General features: G+C 55.0%; 1 protein-coding gene across 1 annotated transcript in view; it reads right to left on the bottom strand.

Annotated features, from left to right (window-relative positions):
* GLP1R (glucagon like peptide 1 receptor) overlaps positions 1-14,742 on the bottom strand; it is a 32,538-nt gene extending 17,796 nt beyond the window's left edge. Inside the window, exons 1-3 of the mRNA XM_058555472.1 lie at positions 14,731-14,742; positions 9,671-9,767; positions 8,676-8,783 (exon numbers count right to left, since the gene is read on the bottom strand). Coding sequence (XP_058411455.1) covers positions 8,676-8,783; positions 9,671-9,767; positions 14,731-14,742 — 217 coding nt within the window. The remainder of the gene's footprint in view (positions 1-8,675; positions 8,784-9,670; positions 9,768-14,730) is intronic.
* Positions 14,743-17,503: the final 2,761 nt, after the last annotated feature.

Below are 17,503 nucleotides of genomic sequence, written 5' to 3' on the forward strand. Positions count from 1 at the left end.
TGAAGCCTCATATCACACTACTGACAAGGTCTGGTGCTGACTAGCAGTGGTCCTAACAACCCCACAGCCACCCTGAGACTTCTGATTCTCAGGACTCAGCCAGTGCCCATCTCCCTCCAACTCTCCTCCAGCAGAGCAGACCCTGAGAACAAAGTGAAGATAGAGCTCCTGAGAGAAAGGAAGAGATAGCCCTGTCCTCAGGGAGCCCCAGTCTGAGGGGAGACACAGCCCTGCCCTGAGGGAGCCCCAGTCTGAGGGGAGACATAGCCCTGTCCTCAGGGAGCCCCAGTCTGAGGGGAGACACAGCCCTGCCCCCAGGGAGCCCCAGTCTGAGGCGAGACACAGCCCTGCCCCCAGGGAGCCCCAGTCTGAGGGGAGACACAGCCCCGTCCTCAGGGAGCCCCAGTCTGAGGGGGAGACACAGCCCTGCCCCCAGGGAGCCCCAGTCTGAGGGGGAGACATAGCCCTGCCCTCAGGGAGCCCCAGTCTGAGGGGAGACACAGCCCTGCCCTCAGGGGGCCACAGTCTGAGGCGAGACACAGCTCTGCCCTCAGGAAGCCCCAGTCTGAGGGGAGACACAGTCCTGCCCTTAAGAAGTCCTAATCTGGTGGCCTGCCCTGTGGCCTAGTGGTTAAGTTCAGTGTACTCTCCTTCAGCTGCCTGGGTTCGGTTCCTGCACATGGACCTATACCACTTGTCGGGGCCATGCTGTGGCGGCGACCGACATACAAAACAGAGGAAGATTGGCAGGGATATTAGGTCAGGGTGAATCTTCCTCAAGCAAAAGGAGGAAGATTGGTGATGGACGTTAGCTCAGGGTGAATCTTCCTCAGCGAAAAAAAGAGAAGTCCTAATCTGATGAAGGAGATACAGTCATATTCTCAAAGACCACCTGATTTAAAAGTCAATGGTAGAGTCATAGCCCTTGGAGACCCCCAATTCAAAAGGCAGGAAGACCCAGCTCCTCCCTTCAAGTAGCTGCAAGTAGTTGGAGATGGAGACTGCCCTTGGAGACCTCCTAGTCCGGGAGGGGGTAATGATCCAGCCCGGGCCCTCAGGGAGCCCCAGTCTGAGGGGGGAGACACAACCCTGCCCTCAGGGAGCCTCAATCTGAGTAGGAGACACAGCCCTGTCCTCAGGGAGCCCCAGTCTGAGGGAAAACACAGCCCTGCCTTTAAGAAGTCCTAATCTGATGAAGAAGACACAGTCCTATTCTCAAAGACCACCTGATTTAAAAGTCAATGATAGAGACACAGCCCTTGGAGACCCTCCATTCAAAAGGCAGGAAGATCCAGCTCCTCCCTTCAAGTAGCTCCAAGTAGTTGGAGATGGAGTGTGCCCTTGGCGACCTCCCAGTCCGGGAGTGGGGAAAGATCCAGCCCCTGTCCTCAGGGAGCTCCAGCCTGAAGGAGGAAGGAAGTACAGTCCCTGGCTTCAGGGAATCAAGACTCACAGGAAAAAAAAAAAAAAATTGCTCAGAAAGGAAGAGAATGATACCGGCTCAAGACAAAGTTGACGTAAGGTAAGCCATACTGTAGAAAAGAAAAACTCTATTGTAACTTTGAATGACCTCTGACAAACTAACCCAGCTGGATATGCACCCTCCAGGAGATCTAACTGCTCTGTAGATTTTACGACCCCTGCTTGTGCATGTACCTCCCAGCTGCGGTAAGATGATAATTTTGTTTTTTTGAGTTCCTTAGGAATGTGATGACCCCCGAAAAGAGAATCTACACTGATAGCCATCATCAGTGAAAAGTGAAAGATCTGGTGTGGTGACTCCCGGTCTGTAACACCAGAAGGTCAACATTCCTAACCCCCTCCCCTGTAACCCATTGGCCTATATAACTGCTGTAAGATTTTGTGCCCCCTTAAGATGGTTCTTTTGGACATGAGTCGGCCATCTTCCCTCTTGCTAGCAAGCTGTAATAAACAAGTCCTTTTTCTCCTACCACCTTGCCTCTTGACTATTGGCATGTCTTGTGGCAAGCAGAAGGCCCCACGTTGGGCGATAACAAGAATAAACGCAAACCAAGGAGAGATCAAACACAGACCCAGCAGAGCCGGCGGTGAGAAGTCTCCCTGTGCCCATTCACATAACGTCTGGGCATCTGGGCACTGAGGAAGTGCCCCTGCCATGCCTCACCGCCCACATTCCCAGGGAGGTGGGTGGCTTGTGGCCCCAGGTTTGCTGTAAGGCCACAAGAGGGGATAAGGGGCCTACTAGCATCTGGGAGGAAATTCCTCATTACCACTCGGCAGGAGAATCTAAGTCTGACCCCAGGGTCAGAAAACCTGTGACAAAAAGGAAGGGAGATCTAGCACAGGGGGATCAAGGAGAGAAACTGGAACCAAGGACGAATTTTGAAAGACTTTAAAATTCTAAAAGGTTAAAAGATTTTAAAGACCCGCTTCCCCAGCTGCAGGAGGAAGGCACAGTGTGCGGGAGGAAGGGAGAATGGAGAAGCCACTAATTGGCAGTGGCTGGTCAGAAGTTTCCAGGTGGAGAGGTACCAGTAAGAACCGTGTCTGTGGGAAGAGGCTCATTAAAATACGTGCGTGATGGGTGCGCTGCCAGCCCCAGGGCCTAGCCGGCAAGGGCCCAGGAGAGACACAGCCATCTGGGACGGGGCTCTGTTTTACAGTTCACAAACCGTCCATCCGCCACTGCTGTTATGTGCAGGGGGGTCTTTACCTCAGGATCCGGGGACAGCTCCCTTCCCGCACTGTCGGGCACCTGCAGGGCCTGGCAGGGGGACTCTTGTCCTCCCTTAACTCTGACCCAGCTCTCCTTTCTCCCCCTCCCTTTCAGAAACAAACTCTGAACCAGGTCCCTCTTCAGGAGACAGAACTCTCTGGTAATACAGTGGGGTAAATCAGCTTGCAGCATCACTGCTTCTAGAAGAACCTGCATTTTAAAAGATTTTACCTTGTAGAGAAACAAAAACCTGAAAATGCAATGGTGAGACTTACTGCAGTGGGAAGAGCCATGTCCCAATAGCCCCCTGATGCATTCATGAACGGAATCAGGGGAAGGACAAGGACAGAGAAGGAGAGGCAGGTGGTCTGATTTTAGCAACCTGAGGGGCTCCTCTCAGGCCCCAGAATGCCAATGTTATCTGCTGCGTGGATGCCTGGAATTCTTCAGCAGGGGTCCTGTCTTCTGATATGAGGCCAGACCAGTCTTCAGTGGTAGATAACCCCAGAGCAGTGATGGGGATCTGGGCTGACTCCATGAAGAATGAGACTGATACCAGAGCCTTCTCCAGCAGCCAGTTTTGATGGGAGGATGTGGGGAGAAAAGAGGAGGCAGAGGGGCCAGGGAAGGGAGAGGACACAGTGATGGGGCACAAACCATTGAACCGCCCATTCACCCAGGACTCAGCCCACAGGTGTGTGACTCTAATAATACCCACTTGCCACAGCTGGCACAGGGCCTGGCATATAGGAGGCACTCACAATTGCTGGTTTCCTCCCTACATACCCCTTACACACCGTCTCTGCAGGCTGCACACGCACAGAATCGGTGTTTGAACACCTGCTGTATGCCTGACACCTTTGAACAGCACAACCACCTTACAAGGTAGGCACAGTTAATCCCATTTTATAGATGGAGAAACTGAGCCTCTGAGAGGCCAAGCGACTTGCCCAAGATTATCCAGCCAGGAAGTAGCAGAGCCAGGATTCAAACCTCCAGCTCTGTCTCCAGAGGCTAAACGTCAGCAGCCAAATTCACTAACAGTCAACAATGGCCATGTGCCATTTCTCTGCTGCCCTTCCTCTGGGCTTAGATTTGCTAACATTTAGTGTCCTCCCAGCAGGTCCTCCTGCCAGTGCAGACCCCCGGCAGCCTGCACCGATCCCACGCCCTCTGTTTAGGACCACCTCGGAGGATGGGGAGGTGGTGTGTGCACAGATGCGTGTGTTACTGCCACAGCACCAAGGCATCACTGCGTGCCTGAAAAGCTCAGCAAGCCTAGGGGAGTGCGTCTGCCAATTATCTTCATCAGCCGCCAATATTAAAAGCCAGGGCTGGTTCCTGGCCGAGCCTGTGGTCCCCAGATGCCCATCTTGGCTGGAGGTGGGGTGGGTCTGGGCACAGCCCTGCATTATCAGCCCAGTTTATCTGGCCCAGGAGCTGCTGGTAAATCACAGCCAGGGGCTTGGCTCTGGTCTTGTCAACATCAGGAGGCAGCCGGCCGCATGCCAGGAGGCCCAGGGATATTTCATTAAGGCAGACCCTGGTGCTGGAAATAAAACCCCCAATTAAACACTTCCCCTCCCGGAAACTGCAGCGGCGTCTGTAATCAAGCTAACAGCCACCCTTCCACGTGGATGCAGGCACTCAGGGCTGTGAGAGCTGCTCATGAATCCATTAGCTCCTGCACCCTGGCAACCACAGCGGCCAGGCCAGTGAGGACTACTGGGCCCCGTGGTACAGACCGGGAAGCTAGGATTCAGAGAGGGTAGTCACAGGCCCTCCTCAAAGTAGTGGAATGAGGGTCGAAGGCAGGGCCCAAACTGAAGGCATCAACTTGTGGGGGGGAGGTGAGGGGACGTGCCTCACATCATGGCCTGGGAGAAGAAGCTGAGGTTCTGAACTACACAGACTCAAGTTCAAATCCAGGTTCTGCCCTCAATCTGCTAGGGGACCTTAGGCAGACCTCCCTGGGTCTGTTTCCTCGTCTGTAAAATGGGAACCATAATGAATTCCCAGGTCTGTGGTGTGAGGATGAGGAGATAAAGCGTGTGCAGTGCCTGGTGCATAGTAGGCCTTCAAACCACGGCCACAATAGAAGCCCTGCTGCTGCCCCCACCCCAAGTTCTCAAAAGGGTTCTTCCCTCCGGCTGTGGCTGGAGCTTAGGACACCACCTCAGCAGAACTCCTCCAGGGCCAAGCTCGGGCCTCAGTCTCCCTTTGGCAACGCTGGCCTGCCATGAAAGCTCCCGGGCTAAATGTTACTCAAGGGAGGCACCTGTCAGAGTTTCCAAGAATTGTGAGTTATGGGCTATTTTAAAAGCATTTTATGACTCTCATATAATTAGAACTAAGCTAACAAAACAGGTAGAGATCAGGAGGGGGTGCAGCTAATGAGACCAGAATGATTTGTAACGAGCAGATCAGCTGTTTGTGGGTAAATGCGGCTGCTGGAGGGCCCTCAGGTGGCAGCAGGCTCCCCGAAGCCGCTCCAGCCTTCTGGTTTACAGAGAATCTTGTCGACACCAGGCATCTCCTTTGAATACCTGCCTTCCTGGACTCATCCGCTCCTGCCCTTTCTGTGCCATCCAGAGTCCCAAATTCTGCATTAGAGGGGTCCGAATTCGAGGGCTTGCCTGGCTTCCCTGAGACATTGTGCAGCTCTAAGCTCTGAGGCCTGGCCCCATCTGTAAGGCGGCACCTGCATGGCCTCCCTCTCCGGAGCGCCCTCCTTCCGCTTCTCCACCTGCCTGTTCTTTCAGGCCTGGCCTCAATGTCACCTCTCTCTGGAAGTCTTCCTGATGCCACACCCCAGGCAGAAGAGGGGGCTCTGACCTCCCTCAGCACCACTTCCTGGGCCACTGAGCTGACCTTGTCAGTCCCATGGTGAAGGGTCACACACCCCCCCAACCCCGGCCTTCAGCCCAACACACAGGCTCACATACTCTTAGCTCCTGACACAGACCTAACTCGGTGTCCACTTATTGTTTTGAATTTAATTCTTTCTCTAGTCACTCATTCCTCTGCCCTCCTCTGCACCCCAGAAGGCTAACCCCTGTGGACAGCGTCACTTGGGCTCCCTGCCCTCTCCTGGGTTTGGCCAATGGGAGGCAGCGGCAGAAAGTAGAAGGGCAGAAGGAGAGAGAGGCTGTGGTATTTCTCCCTTTCTCCCTCCTTGGCTTGATTCTGAGGTTCCGGCAGTCGGCTTCACCCCCCCATGGCCACAGTTGTGCTGAGTGGCCTCTCTGTCACCATGACCTCCAGCTCTCCTGGGGGCCTCATAGCCCCCTTCCTGCCCCACTTGGGTCTAGAGACGCTAAAGCTTCCCACTGCTGTGGTCCTTGGTACTTTATATACCTTACTGGCCCCTTAACCTGCCCAGCCTCTGTAAGTAGCCCCTCCATTAAAATCTCTCCCAATTCCCAGCTGAGTGTGTTTTCTGCCAGGACCCTGCCTAAGACACCCCCCTTTCTTCTTCCCCACCAACTCACACTATGAAGTTCCTCCACAGGCTATTCCCTTCATCAATCCAAGAAAGCTCCAGAACTCCAGAAGAAAGCTCCTGCTCCCGCTTGCCCTGGGTGGGGGTCAGAGAAGCCCCCAGTGCCAGCCTTTGCCAAGGGGACAGTCAAGACAGGCCAGAGACAGCAGTTATGCTGCAGGAGGCTGCGGTGGGTGACTCTGTGGGTCCCTAACTCAGGGAGGGGTGAGAGGGAGGCAGAGTTGGTAATTCCCGGTGTCAGAAAGGAGTGAATTAGCCTCGTGAGTCCGGGGAGGGGGGCGGAGGCTGGCAGGGGGCCTGTGCAGTGGCCGTTATCTTCGTAGAGAAAGCAATAAAACCGTGTTCGCTCATAAACGGGCACCACCAGGACCTATTTCCTGCTCAAATAAAATTAAAGGTGATGGATGCAGCCGCGAGCAGCAGGCAGAGCTGGGGGCGGCTTAGTGCTGAGTGATGGGCCCTGTCCTGCGCCTGGCTCCCTGGGGTCTAGAGGCCCACTCCGGGCTGGCAGAGCAGCCAGTCCCAAACCTTTGGGAGGCAGGGAAAGTATGTATTGCAAGAGGAGGGCAAGGTATGTAGGGTGGTTGGAAAAAATCAACAGCTACCATTTTTCAAGGACCTGCAATCCTCCCAACACCCCCATCACCTGGTTTAGCCCATCTCCCAGAGGAGCAAGCTGAGGCACAGAGAGGTCTGGGAACTTGCTCAAGCTCACTCAGCCACTTGGAACATTGGCAAGCAGAACCATTAGATAGTAGGACTCAATTTTTTCGTCTATAGGGAGAGGGCAGGCAGCTCACTGCCCTCCCCAGGGGTGTGCCCAGCTAGCAGAGGCCCAGGCCACTCACCTGTCTCCACGCCCAGCGCCACACACACAGGAACACATGCATAGGCACACACACGGGTGCACACGCACACACTTTTAAGGAAGTCTGGCGTAGCAATTAAACACACTGACTAAAGCAGACTCCTGGACTGATTCCTGGGTCTGATAGTTACTAGAGGTGTGAGCTTGGAAAAGTCACTTAGCATCTCAGTGCCTCAGTTTCCTCCTCTGTAAAATGGGAGGATAATGAGAGTACTTGCCCCATAGGGTTGTTGTGAGGATTAAATGAGTGGACATATGTAAAGTGCTTACGATGGGCCACAGAAGTGCTGTGTGAAGGGCCACTGATCCCCTCTGTGTCTTACCCAGATGCCCGACTCTTTCCAGGCGCAGGCTCTCCCTGTGCACTTTGGGGTGATCTGGGTGTACTGGGAGGGCAGAGAGGGGAGAGCCTCCCTAGGATCCCTGTCTGGGCTTCCTCTGACCTCAGTCCTGCATTCTGAGATGAAGCTCACACTGGGCCCTGCCAGGAGCCCAGATGTTCCCCTCAGGGACTGCCTCCTACAGGAAGACTGCGGGCTTCCCGTAGTACGACCTGGCTTTTATACTTGCTTCTGGGCTGGTTTCTGCTTGGTCTCAGACCCCTTCAAGGCACAGTGGTCACGAGCACAGGCTGGGTTCAAATCCTGGCTCTGCCATTACCATGCCATCTGGAGCAAGTGACTTCAACTTCCTGGGGCCTCGGTTTCCTCATCTGTACAACAAGCATAGCCATAGGGCAGTCGTAAAAAATGAAAACCCTGTTTTTAGGGCAGGACTTGGCACATGGTAGATACTCAGTAAACATTAGCTGTTATTGTAAGAGAGTGTCTTTTCTCCCCTTATTGAGACTGCGAGCTCCTAGAGGCAAAGGTGCTTGTCTCCTGTGAGCCTCCCTGGGGCCTGGGATAGATGGGTAGGGGTGGGGGGCGCATTAACTACCCACGCAGTCAGAGCTCCCGCTGCAGCCTCTGTAGGTCTCTTACTCCAATGACCTTCTCACCTACCCAGTCACTCCTTTCCCAGCGCAGGGTGTCGCCTGCAGGCAAGAGTGAGCTGGGGAGGGCCTGAGGGACCAACGCCCTGATCACTGCTCCCATCTGGGTTCATCTGACCAGTGAACACCTGAAGAGTCAGCAAGTGGGCTAGGGGGCAGCTACAAACTCACATCATACACACATACATCATACATACCTACGTCATACACACTTGCATCATACATACATACAACACACATTCTTACATCATGCATACATACATCAGAGCAATGACACTTCTGGGTAACACCCCCAAACCCCCAGGATCTGTCCCCACCTGGCTCCTTTCCTGACTACTGGATGGGAGGGGGCTCACATTTCTCTCTTAAGTCAGACCTCACACTCCACCCTCATCGGCCAGCACAGGCCTCAGACCCAGGTTACATCCGATACCCTCCACTCCCCTCCCACAATAAAAGACAGGCAGACTGCCCTTTAGGAGGCCTAAGGACCTTCTGGGACGGAGAGGGCTGTGTCTCAGCGGAAAGAAAGCAGCGCCCCACTATTCCACCCCCCATCACAGGCCTCCTGGATATGGGGGGAAGGGTGGTCTGGGGTGGGGAGGGGACTCACCGCTGCTGGCCCAGGGCAGGTACCAGGGGCAGCTGACATTCACGAGGGAGCCCGGCAGCCCATCCGGCCAGCAGGCATACTCGTCGAAGGTCCGGTTGCAGAACAGGCCTGGTGCAGCAGGGCACAGTCTCTGAGTCCTGGCCTGGCCATGGCCCTTCCCCTCCCCTCCCCAGTGCGGGGCTGGTAGGGCAGAAACCTCTGCTGTGTGCACTTTCCCTACCCGGCAGGTGCCAAGCAAGGGAACTCGGCCACTTCTCAGCAGTGGACCTTCAGCAAGTTACCTAATGTCTCTGTTTCCTCATCTGTAAAATGAGGTAATCCCGAGCCCACAGGGCTTTGTGGGGATAAATAGTGTATGTTACATAGATACCTGAGCATAGTAAGTAAGTGCCCCATACACGATCCCTAGAAGCCTATTCTTAATTTATACATCAGAGATGAGGGGAAATGGAGCCCACGAGGCTGAAATAACCTTCCTGAGGTCACTGTGTTATGATTGTGCAGTCAGGATTTGAACCCAGGCCTATCTGGGTCCAATCTTCATACCACCCCACAAATTCCCCCAAAACATTTATTCCTATAAATATGTGGGTTGGGGCTCCAGCCCCTGCACAGGCCGGAAAGTGCTCAGGAGGACACAGAATGGAAAGGCCAGGTCCCTGCTCCTGAGGGGGGGCTGGGGGTGAGGGGGAATGAGGCACAATGAGCCAGCATCCCAAGGCTGACTGCAGAGCCAATGGGCAACAGCCAAAAGACCACATCATTCCTTGGGCAAGATTTGTGGAGGAGGTGGTACTCGCGCTGGACTTGGAAGCTCCTGCGCATTTTCGGTATGTAGAAAGTGGGCAGGAAGGCATTCAGGTGAGGGAACAGAATGGACAAAGGGATGGAAGCACAGGGAAGATGTGGCATCCTAGAGGGACAAATAATGCCCAACTCTGGTGGCCTTCAAAGCCTCTGGGAGTTGGTTGGGTGAGGGCCCTACCTGGACTCACCTGTGGCCGGGGGCGGAGTCTCAGTCAGGAAGCGCTGGCACTGGCGGCGGTATTCCCACCATTTCTGCAGTGTCTCTGAGAAGGACACAGTGGCACCCTGGAAGGAGGGCAGAAATGAGGGCCGCTTGGGTCCAGCCAGCCCCTTGTCTACCCATCCCCCTACACCATTTGGTTTCTTGATCTCTATGGGACCTTAGAGCCCCAAACTCCACCAGGCACCAGCCATCTCTGAAAATGGGAGAGACCAAGTCACCACCACAGAGGGGCTCCAGGTGGATGTTTTGATACCTTTATCCCTCCCAGGGGACCAATGCACAGCTTGATGTATAAACGTCTACTGAATGGAAGCTGTTGGGGGGGGTGAATGGGTGAAGGGGGAGGGGAGAGTGTATGTCTCATTCATGGTCTCATCTGACCTCACCTAGAAGAGAGAGTTCCTGAGGGCCCACTGGCTTCATTATTGCCCCGGGCTCCTTTCCAGTGCCCAGTCAGCCTGCCTATGAGGTTCTCACACTTTCCTCAACTAGAAAGGGACGTGTAGGCCCAGACTGGGAGAGGGACTCAGTCAAGGTCATACAGCACTCCAAGGAGCAAAGCAAAGGCTAGGACCCAGAGTCTCCCAGATCAGTGCCTGTGATGCTGTGATGGAGTATTGGAGGGTGGGGGGTGTGACAGGATTCAGTGCTACAGAGCCTGGTAATACTACACCATCAGCATCCCCCCTGCAAAATGCAATCATGTTACCTCAGAGGACAACACGACCCCCCAGTGTCCCCTTCTAACATAACAACACGGATCAAATATTTGGCCCAGCTTCTATCAACTGGAGAAGGAGGAGTCCTGAGGACATGGGGTGAAGGGGTCAGGAAAGTTCCAGAACATGGAGATCAGGCCTGCAATGGGAGGGATCCCCCTATCTGTGAGTAGGGGGAGATGAACCTCAATTTTCAGATAAGGTAACAGAACTGGCTTTTTAGTACAGAGACCCAAATAGACCCATCCAAGTGAGAATTGTCCTTTCTGAACATTTTTGTGCACTTCCTTTAGATATGTCTTGGGACTGTGTTTCTTTTTTATTTGTTTTTTTTTCTTGAACAGGCTAAAGATTATAAATATTCCTCATTTAGAGGCTGTAGATGCTGAAATGACCAGGGAGCCCCTTGTATAAAATTTAGGGCCTATACATAATTTAAAACAAAATTTCACTTTTTGACATCACAAAAATATACACATATGCTGAAATTAAAATAGCTTTGTTTTGGAAGCTTGCACCTTTCACTGGTGGTGCCCTAAGCACACGCTGGATCTGGTTTCTGGGTAATCCTGCCCTGGTTTGCACTGAGTCCTGGTTTATAAGACACTGCCCATAAAGACATAAGTTGTCATGTGCTCATCCCTGGCCACATAGGAAGCCCCAGGGAAGGGACCAAGCTTGCTTGACACCCAGCCACATTGTTGGAGTAAGTGTGCTGAGGCCGCAGGTGGGCCTACAGAAGGACGGAGCTTTTGTGAGGGCAAAGGTCAAGTGTATTTGATTAAAAAATGAATAAAAAATAAAAGAAGACGGAATCAAATGTAACAACAGCAAAGGCAGTGTCATGATTTTAGCTACAACTGAGGAGTTGGCACAGTTTTCACTAGAGCCGGTCCTGGGGGATCACCCCCTCAACACACACCTTTTTCCTCTCTTCTCTGCTCCTAAACACAGCTGGTGGTGGGAGGGTAGAGAGACCAGGGAGAAGCCCCCTTGATCTCCTTCTAGGAGGAGAGCAGGCAGGAAGCAAGGTCACTGCTGGGAACTGGGGCAGATGGTGTGCCTGGGGCAGGGAGTGGGGACAAGGAAGCTCATGGAAACCAGAAGTCTCAGGGTGGGGGCTGCGGTGGGGTTGAAGGCTAAGGACAGCACCATGAAGGCCAGCCTGGTCACCAACAACCCAGAGAGCTTCAAGACAGAGGCAGCCCTGTCACCTGCTCTGAGCAGAGCTTCAAACACGAAAACTATCTTCAGACTGGGGCTCCCTGAGGATGGGGATGTGTCTCCCCTCAGACTGGGGCTCCCTGAGGGCAGGGCTGTGTCTCCCCTCAGAATAGGGCTCCCTGAGGGCAGGGCTATGTCTTCCCCTCAGACTGGGGCTCCCTGAGGATGGGGATGTGTCTCCCCTCAGACTGGGGCTCCCTGAGGGCAGGGCTATGTCTTCCCCTCAGACTGGGGCTCCCTGAGGATGGGGATGTGTCTCCCCTCAGACTGGGGTTCCCGGAGGGCAGGGCTGTGTCTCCCCTCAGAATAGGGCTCCCTGAGGGCAGGGCTATGTCTTCCCCTCAGACTGGGGCTCCCTGAGGGCAGGGCTGTGTCTCCCATCAGACTGGAGCTCCCTGAGGGCAGGGCTGTGTCTCCTCTCAGACTGGGGCTCCCTGAGGGCAGGGCTGTGTCTCCTCTCAGACTGGGGCTCCCTGAGGGCAGGGCTGTGTCTCCTCTCAGACTGGGGCTCCCTGAGGGCAGGGCTGTGTCTCCCCTCAGACTGGGGCTCCCTGAGGGCAGGGCTATGTCTCCCCTCAGACTGGGGCTCCCTGAGGGCAGGGCTGTGTCTCCCCTCAGACTGGGGCTCCCTGAGGACAGGGCTGGCTCTCCTCAGACTGGGGCTCCCTGAGGGCGGGGCTGTGTCTCCCCTCAGCCTGGGGGCTCCCTGAGGGCGGGGCTGTGTTTCCCCTCAGACTGGGCTCCCTGAGGGCGGGGCTGTGTCTCCCCTCAGACTGGGGCTCCCTGAGGGCCGGGCTGTGTCCCCCCTCAGACTGGGGCCCCCTGAGGGCAGGGCTGTCTCTCTCTCTCTCCCCTCAGATAGAGGGGTTCCTGACAACAGGGATCCTCTGCCTTCTCCCTGCTCCAGCTCAGGGTCTCCAAATACTGCTCACCCCCACCCCCAACACACACAGCACGCACTACCCAGACCTCTGCTCTCTCCCCACTTGGTGTCTCTGGAAGCCACTGCCGTGCCAGGCTTTGGGTGGTGGTGCAGGGTGGGGGGACATGTGGAACACAGAAGGACACAGCCCTGGCCTGAGAGAGTCCCCAGACTATTTGGGGGTGAGGTGGGGTCAAATGCTTTGCAGGACCTAACAGAGAAGGCTGTAGTAAAAGTGCTCCGGGAGTGGTTCGGGCAGGGCTCAGTGTAGATGGAGAGCCCTGGGGGACCCTGGGGACAGAGCTGGGGGTAAAGCAAGGGTGGGTGGGGGAAAGACTGGGCTGGCAAGGGCAGAGGGTGGGCATTTCAGCAGGAGGGCTCAGCAGGGACAAAGTTGCAGAAGTGGGGACACTGATGCTCTGGGGAGCTGAGGAAAGCCTTGAACTGATGTTCAGGAAGAGTTTCTAGACCAGGGAGAGAGCGGTGGGCTGCACCTGGGACAGATGTGAGGCTCTGGTCTGGGACAACGCTGGGGGCCATGCAGTCTGAGGGGGAAGTGCAGCAGTGCCCAGGTGCCCAGGTGACACAGAGGAGGGGGAACAGCCCTGGCTTTGGGCTCAGATCCGCACCTGATCCTGGCTCCCCCATAGATTAAGGTTGTGATCTTGTGTAAAAGTTCTAAGTTCTAGCCTCAGCTTGCACAGGTGCCACATGGGAATAATAATAGACCCTACCCTCCAGGATTGTTGTGAGAATTAAGTGAGTTAATGCTTAGAACGGCCTCTGGCACATGGAAAATGCATAGTCAGTGGCAGCGGTTCTCAAGATTTCTGCTGGCAGAGTGGACCACCGGGCAGCCTGGCTTCCTGGGGAATCTGGGCCCCTCCCCTCCCTCACTTCTAGGATCAACAGACTCCCAGAAGGAAGAAATGAACATATTTTCATGCCCAAGGACCAATCATTCTGCTCAATTTGTGACATCTTCCAGCAGCAACCACAGCCAGTGTCAAAGCCAAGTGGCGACACTCGGGACTCCATGCCCATGGGCAGGGAACTGTGAGGAGGGGCAAGGCCCTGGCCACCAACCCCTGCCCCATTTCATCCTCCTGTGACATTTGTCCCTGCTGCAAGCCGCTGGGTGGTGGGGAGGACACTGTGGCGGATGCCCCTGCCCTCACAGGGCAGCAGAGCTGGCCCAGAGAACAAGGCAGCCGTGAGGGGCGTAAGAGGCCAGAGTGAGGGTAGGCCGGCAGATTGTAGAATCAGGTCTTGCCAGGCTTCATGCGGTCTCTCTGATGGGGATGAAGATGAACGGGGACAATGCCTGGGGTAGAGCTTACAGTAAGGAGGGGGTGGATTTAGGAGTTTGAGGAAGAAGCAGGTGGTGAGGAAGAGGATGCCAGGAGAGAGTGGTGTGCAGGAGAGAGAGCACTGGACAGAGAGTCACGAGTCCTTGGTTTAAATCCCAGCTCTGTCTGTTCAAGTGGGACTGATGGGACACATTTTAATCTTTTGGGGCCTAAGTTTCCTCATCTTAAAACGGGCATATCATTATCCTGAGAGAGTTACTGTAGAGATCCAGCAAGACAAAGTAGGTGAAAATCTTCATGAATTATTAAGCCCTGTACAAGTGGGCCGTGTTGGAAGGAGGACGAGCAGAAGGAGAAGAATACAGATGGAGTGGTCGCTCTCAAGACCTTGGCCTCCCTGGCCCACTGAGGTGGGAAAAATGGAAGAGGGCATCCCAAGAGGAGAAAGTGGGCTCCAAGGACGACTGCTGGGACCTCCCAACTTGATGCAGCCCTTCACCTTCCCCAGTGCCTCCTCCCAGGACTCCTAGCCTCCTTCCCCTCTGCCCACCTCCCAGAGCTCAAACCATCACCCCATCACCGCTGGCCCCGGAGCCCTGCAGGGGTGGGGTGGCCGGATCCCCGGCTCTTTGAAGTCATTTTTTTTTTTCTTAAGGGCTTTAGATATCTGAGCAGAAGGGCAGGGCAAAGAAAACTGTACACACGTTCCCACATGTGTAAGAACCCTCACATGGATACACGGTCACACACACTATCACACACACTGTCCAGCACATTCTTACATACTGACACACTGACACAGAGCCTCTCTCACACACACAAACACACAGACTGTCAGGCACACACTCACATGCTGAGACATTGCCCCTCAGTGCACACACACACAGACCCCTTGACTGATGTATACTCAGCTCACACTGTCACACACACACATCCAGAGAAAGACCCACACATTCTGTCACAAGCACACCATCTCTCACCCACACATGGACACATACTGGCAGACACCCGTTCACACACTAAGGTGTCACACACAAACATATACACACACACATAGACCTTCCCATAGACACAGTATCTCACACGGGGACACAAACACATATACACTGTCAGACACACAATGACATGCTGAGATGTTTCACACAAGTGACTCCCACACAGACAGACTGTCACATACAGGGTCACGAACAAATACAGAGAAACGGGGGCTCATATAGCCCACCCCCATCTCCCGTGGTCTGTCTCTCTCTACCTATCTCTGTCACTGTATCTCTATATCTCTGTATTTGTCTATCACACACACGCACACACACACACACACAGAGGAATCTGCCCAGGGGCAGGCTGCAGCTAAGGAAGGGCCTGTTTTTCCTCAGAGCAAGGCATCCGAGAGCAGGATGCGGTTTCTTGGTTGCTCCTGCCCAGGGTCTATGTCCAGGAGGGAGCCCAGCTCATAATAAAGTCCATGCGGATGGCTACGCCCCCTGGCCTCCAACCACCCTTCACTAGAGCGCAGAGGCATGGGGCGACCAATGGCCCCTCTCCCAGCCCTGTTCTGCAGCCCGGAGAGGCTTCCAGATTCCCAAGTGACTAAAGCTGCCACTTCAGGGTGCCAGTGTCTCAGTCCTCTCCATAACCCCATGTGGTAGAGCTTGTGATCCCTATTTACAGATGAGGAGACTGAGGCTCGGGATGGTCAAGTGTCCTACCCAAGATCACCAGCCAACAGCAGACCTGACACTTGAACCCAGTTTTGTCTGGTTCTAATTTGGGGTGTCAAAGGCTTGCCGGTCTCCTCAGTAGAGCAGCTCCCTCACAGGATTTTGGGGAGGAATAGAGGAATAGAGAAGGGGGGTGGTCCCTCCCAGCAACAAGAAAGGAGTGGCCTAGCTCCCCTTCTTCAGAGGTCAGTTCAGCCATCTACCCGCCTGCAGGGAAGCGGCTCCCAGCCTGGCCAGACCTGAGAGTGGACAGGACAAGTGGGTATTAGGCACCAGCCCAGCCCTGCACCCCTTTCTCTTCTCTGTTCCTGAAGTGCTGGGTCACCTTACACAGAGAACTCTCTTTTTCTGAGCTTTTGTCCTCCCATCAGTGACATGGAGGTAGTAACTCCAGTCTTGCAACCTCATGAACAGAAACTAGAAGGCAAAATTCACCATTTTTTAGCTTCTTATACATGGACATGAAGTTGTGTCACAATCATTGCAGTCTAACCTCAAAGCCCCTGTCGCTCAGGTCTCTGCGGCAGCCAGGGGTGCTCAGTGCCCCTGAACAAGAGCATCCTCCGAAGCTCCACCCTCCCTGCTCAGAGCCCATCTCCTCCCGCTGCCCTGCTCGGTCACCCCAGGCCTCTCATGGCCCCAGGATATTCAGCTCTTGCCTCAGGCCCAGGGCTGAGAAATAACGAGGACAGAAGGAGGGGCAGGTTCAAGAAGCCCGACTCCTCTGGGAAAGAGAACTCTGGGGAGGAGACAAGCAGCTTCCAGAACCTTTCCACTTCCCTTTCCTCTCTTCCCTTAATCCATACTGGGTCTGCAAACTTGGCCTGGAGCAGGATGGGACCAGGTAGCAGAGCCTTCCACCTCCATCCCATGCCAGCCTGGAGGAGGAGGTGAAGGTGACAGAGAAGTGGGTAACGGGTCTGCGGTCCTGGCTCCCAAAAGATCCCAACTACACCAGGGAAGCCAAGGCCTGGCTGGGGTGTTGGGGGAAGGTGCCATGGCAGGGAGGGTGTCTCCTGGGGCTAGGGGCAGTAGCTGGGCTAGGGGACAAGGAGAGGGAGAGAATGAGTCTAGAAAAGAATTTGGGGACTGAAAATGGGCTGGCACCTTTGCTGGGAGGCACATCTGTCCACATCTGGATTCTCAGCCAGGGGTGGAGTCAGCCGTCACCAAGGCAATGGTCCCTCGTCTAGCACCAATTTCAAGGCCTGCACAGGCCCACTGCCCAAAGCTCTCCATTATTTAGGTCCAGGGGTAGGAGTGGGAAGCAATGGGACAAGACAGTTCCCTGACACAGGATAGTCCACCCCAGCCTCACCTCCCCTCTGCCCAAGCATCTCACAGCATCTTTGGACAACTCCCCTCTCCAAAACTGGCTGACAACAGCCCCCAGCCCAGGAGCCTGGGGCAGGAAAGGCAGGAAGGAGAAGAGGACCACACAGGGAGCTGCAGGGGGCTGCCACCTGTGGTCTGTTCTCCGGTGGCACCAAGGAGGCCAGGGTGCCTCTGCGTGTCCCAGTATGCGCCCTGGTGTGTGTTGTCAACCTGGGGGGTCAGGTGAGTGTGTGAGGGGGGCCTGGTTGCTTCCGGAAGAGCAGTGAGCCTCTTGCGTGTTTGCTGCAGCGGCTGGGGGAAGGGGGGCACTCAAGTTCCATCTGGGAGGTCACAGGGAAGGACAACAAGCCGCCACCGCAGGGTCTTTGGGGCTATGAGTCAAAGGCTGTGCTGAGGGGCCGGGGAGGGGGGAATGGAGCTGGGGGTCCACACTCTGGGCCTCTTCTCCCTCCCAGAGCCTTCTCAGGGTCTTTGACCAACGGGGCGGGTTGAGGGGGTATGCACCGCGGGGGAGGGGTCCGGGGGGTAGAGGGAAAGGTGAGATCGGGGAGGGGGCGAGACCCGGGC

This window comes from Diceros bicornis, chromosome 14 (genome assembly GCF_020826845.1).
Source record: "Diceros bicornis minor isolate mBicDic1 chromosome 14, mDicBic1.mat.cur, whole genome shotgun sequence".
Lineage (NCBI taxonomy): Eukaryota > Metazoa > Chordata > Mammalia > Perissodactyla > Rhinocerotidae > Diceros > Diceros bicornis.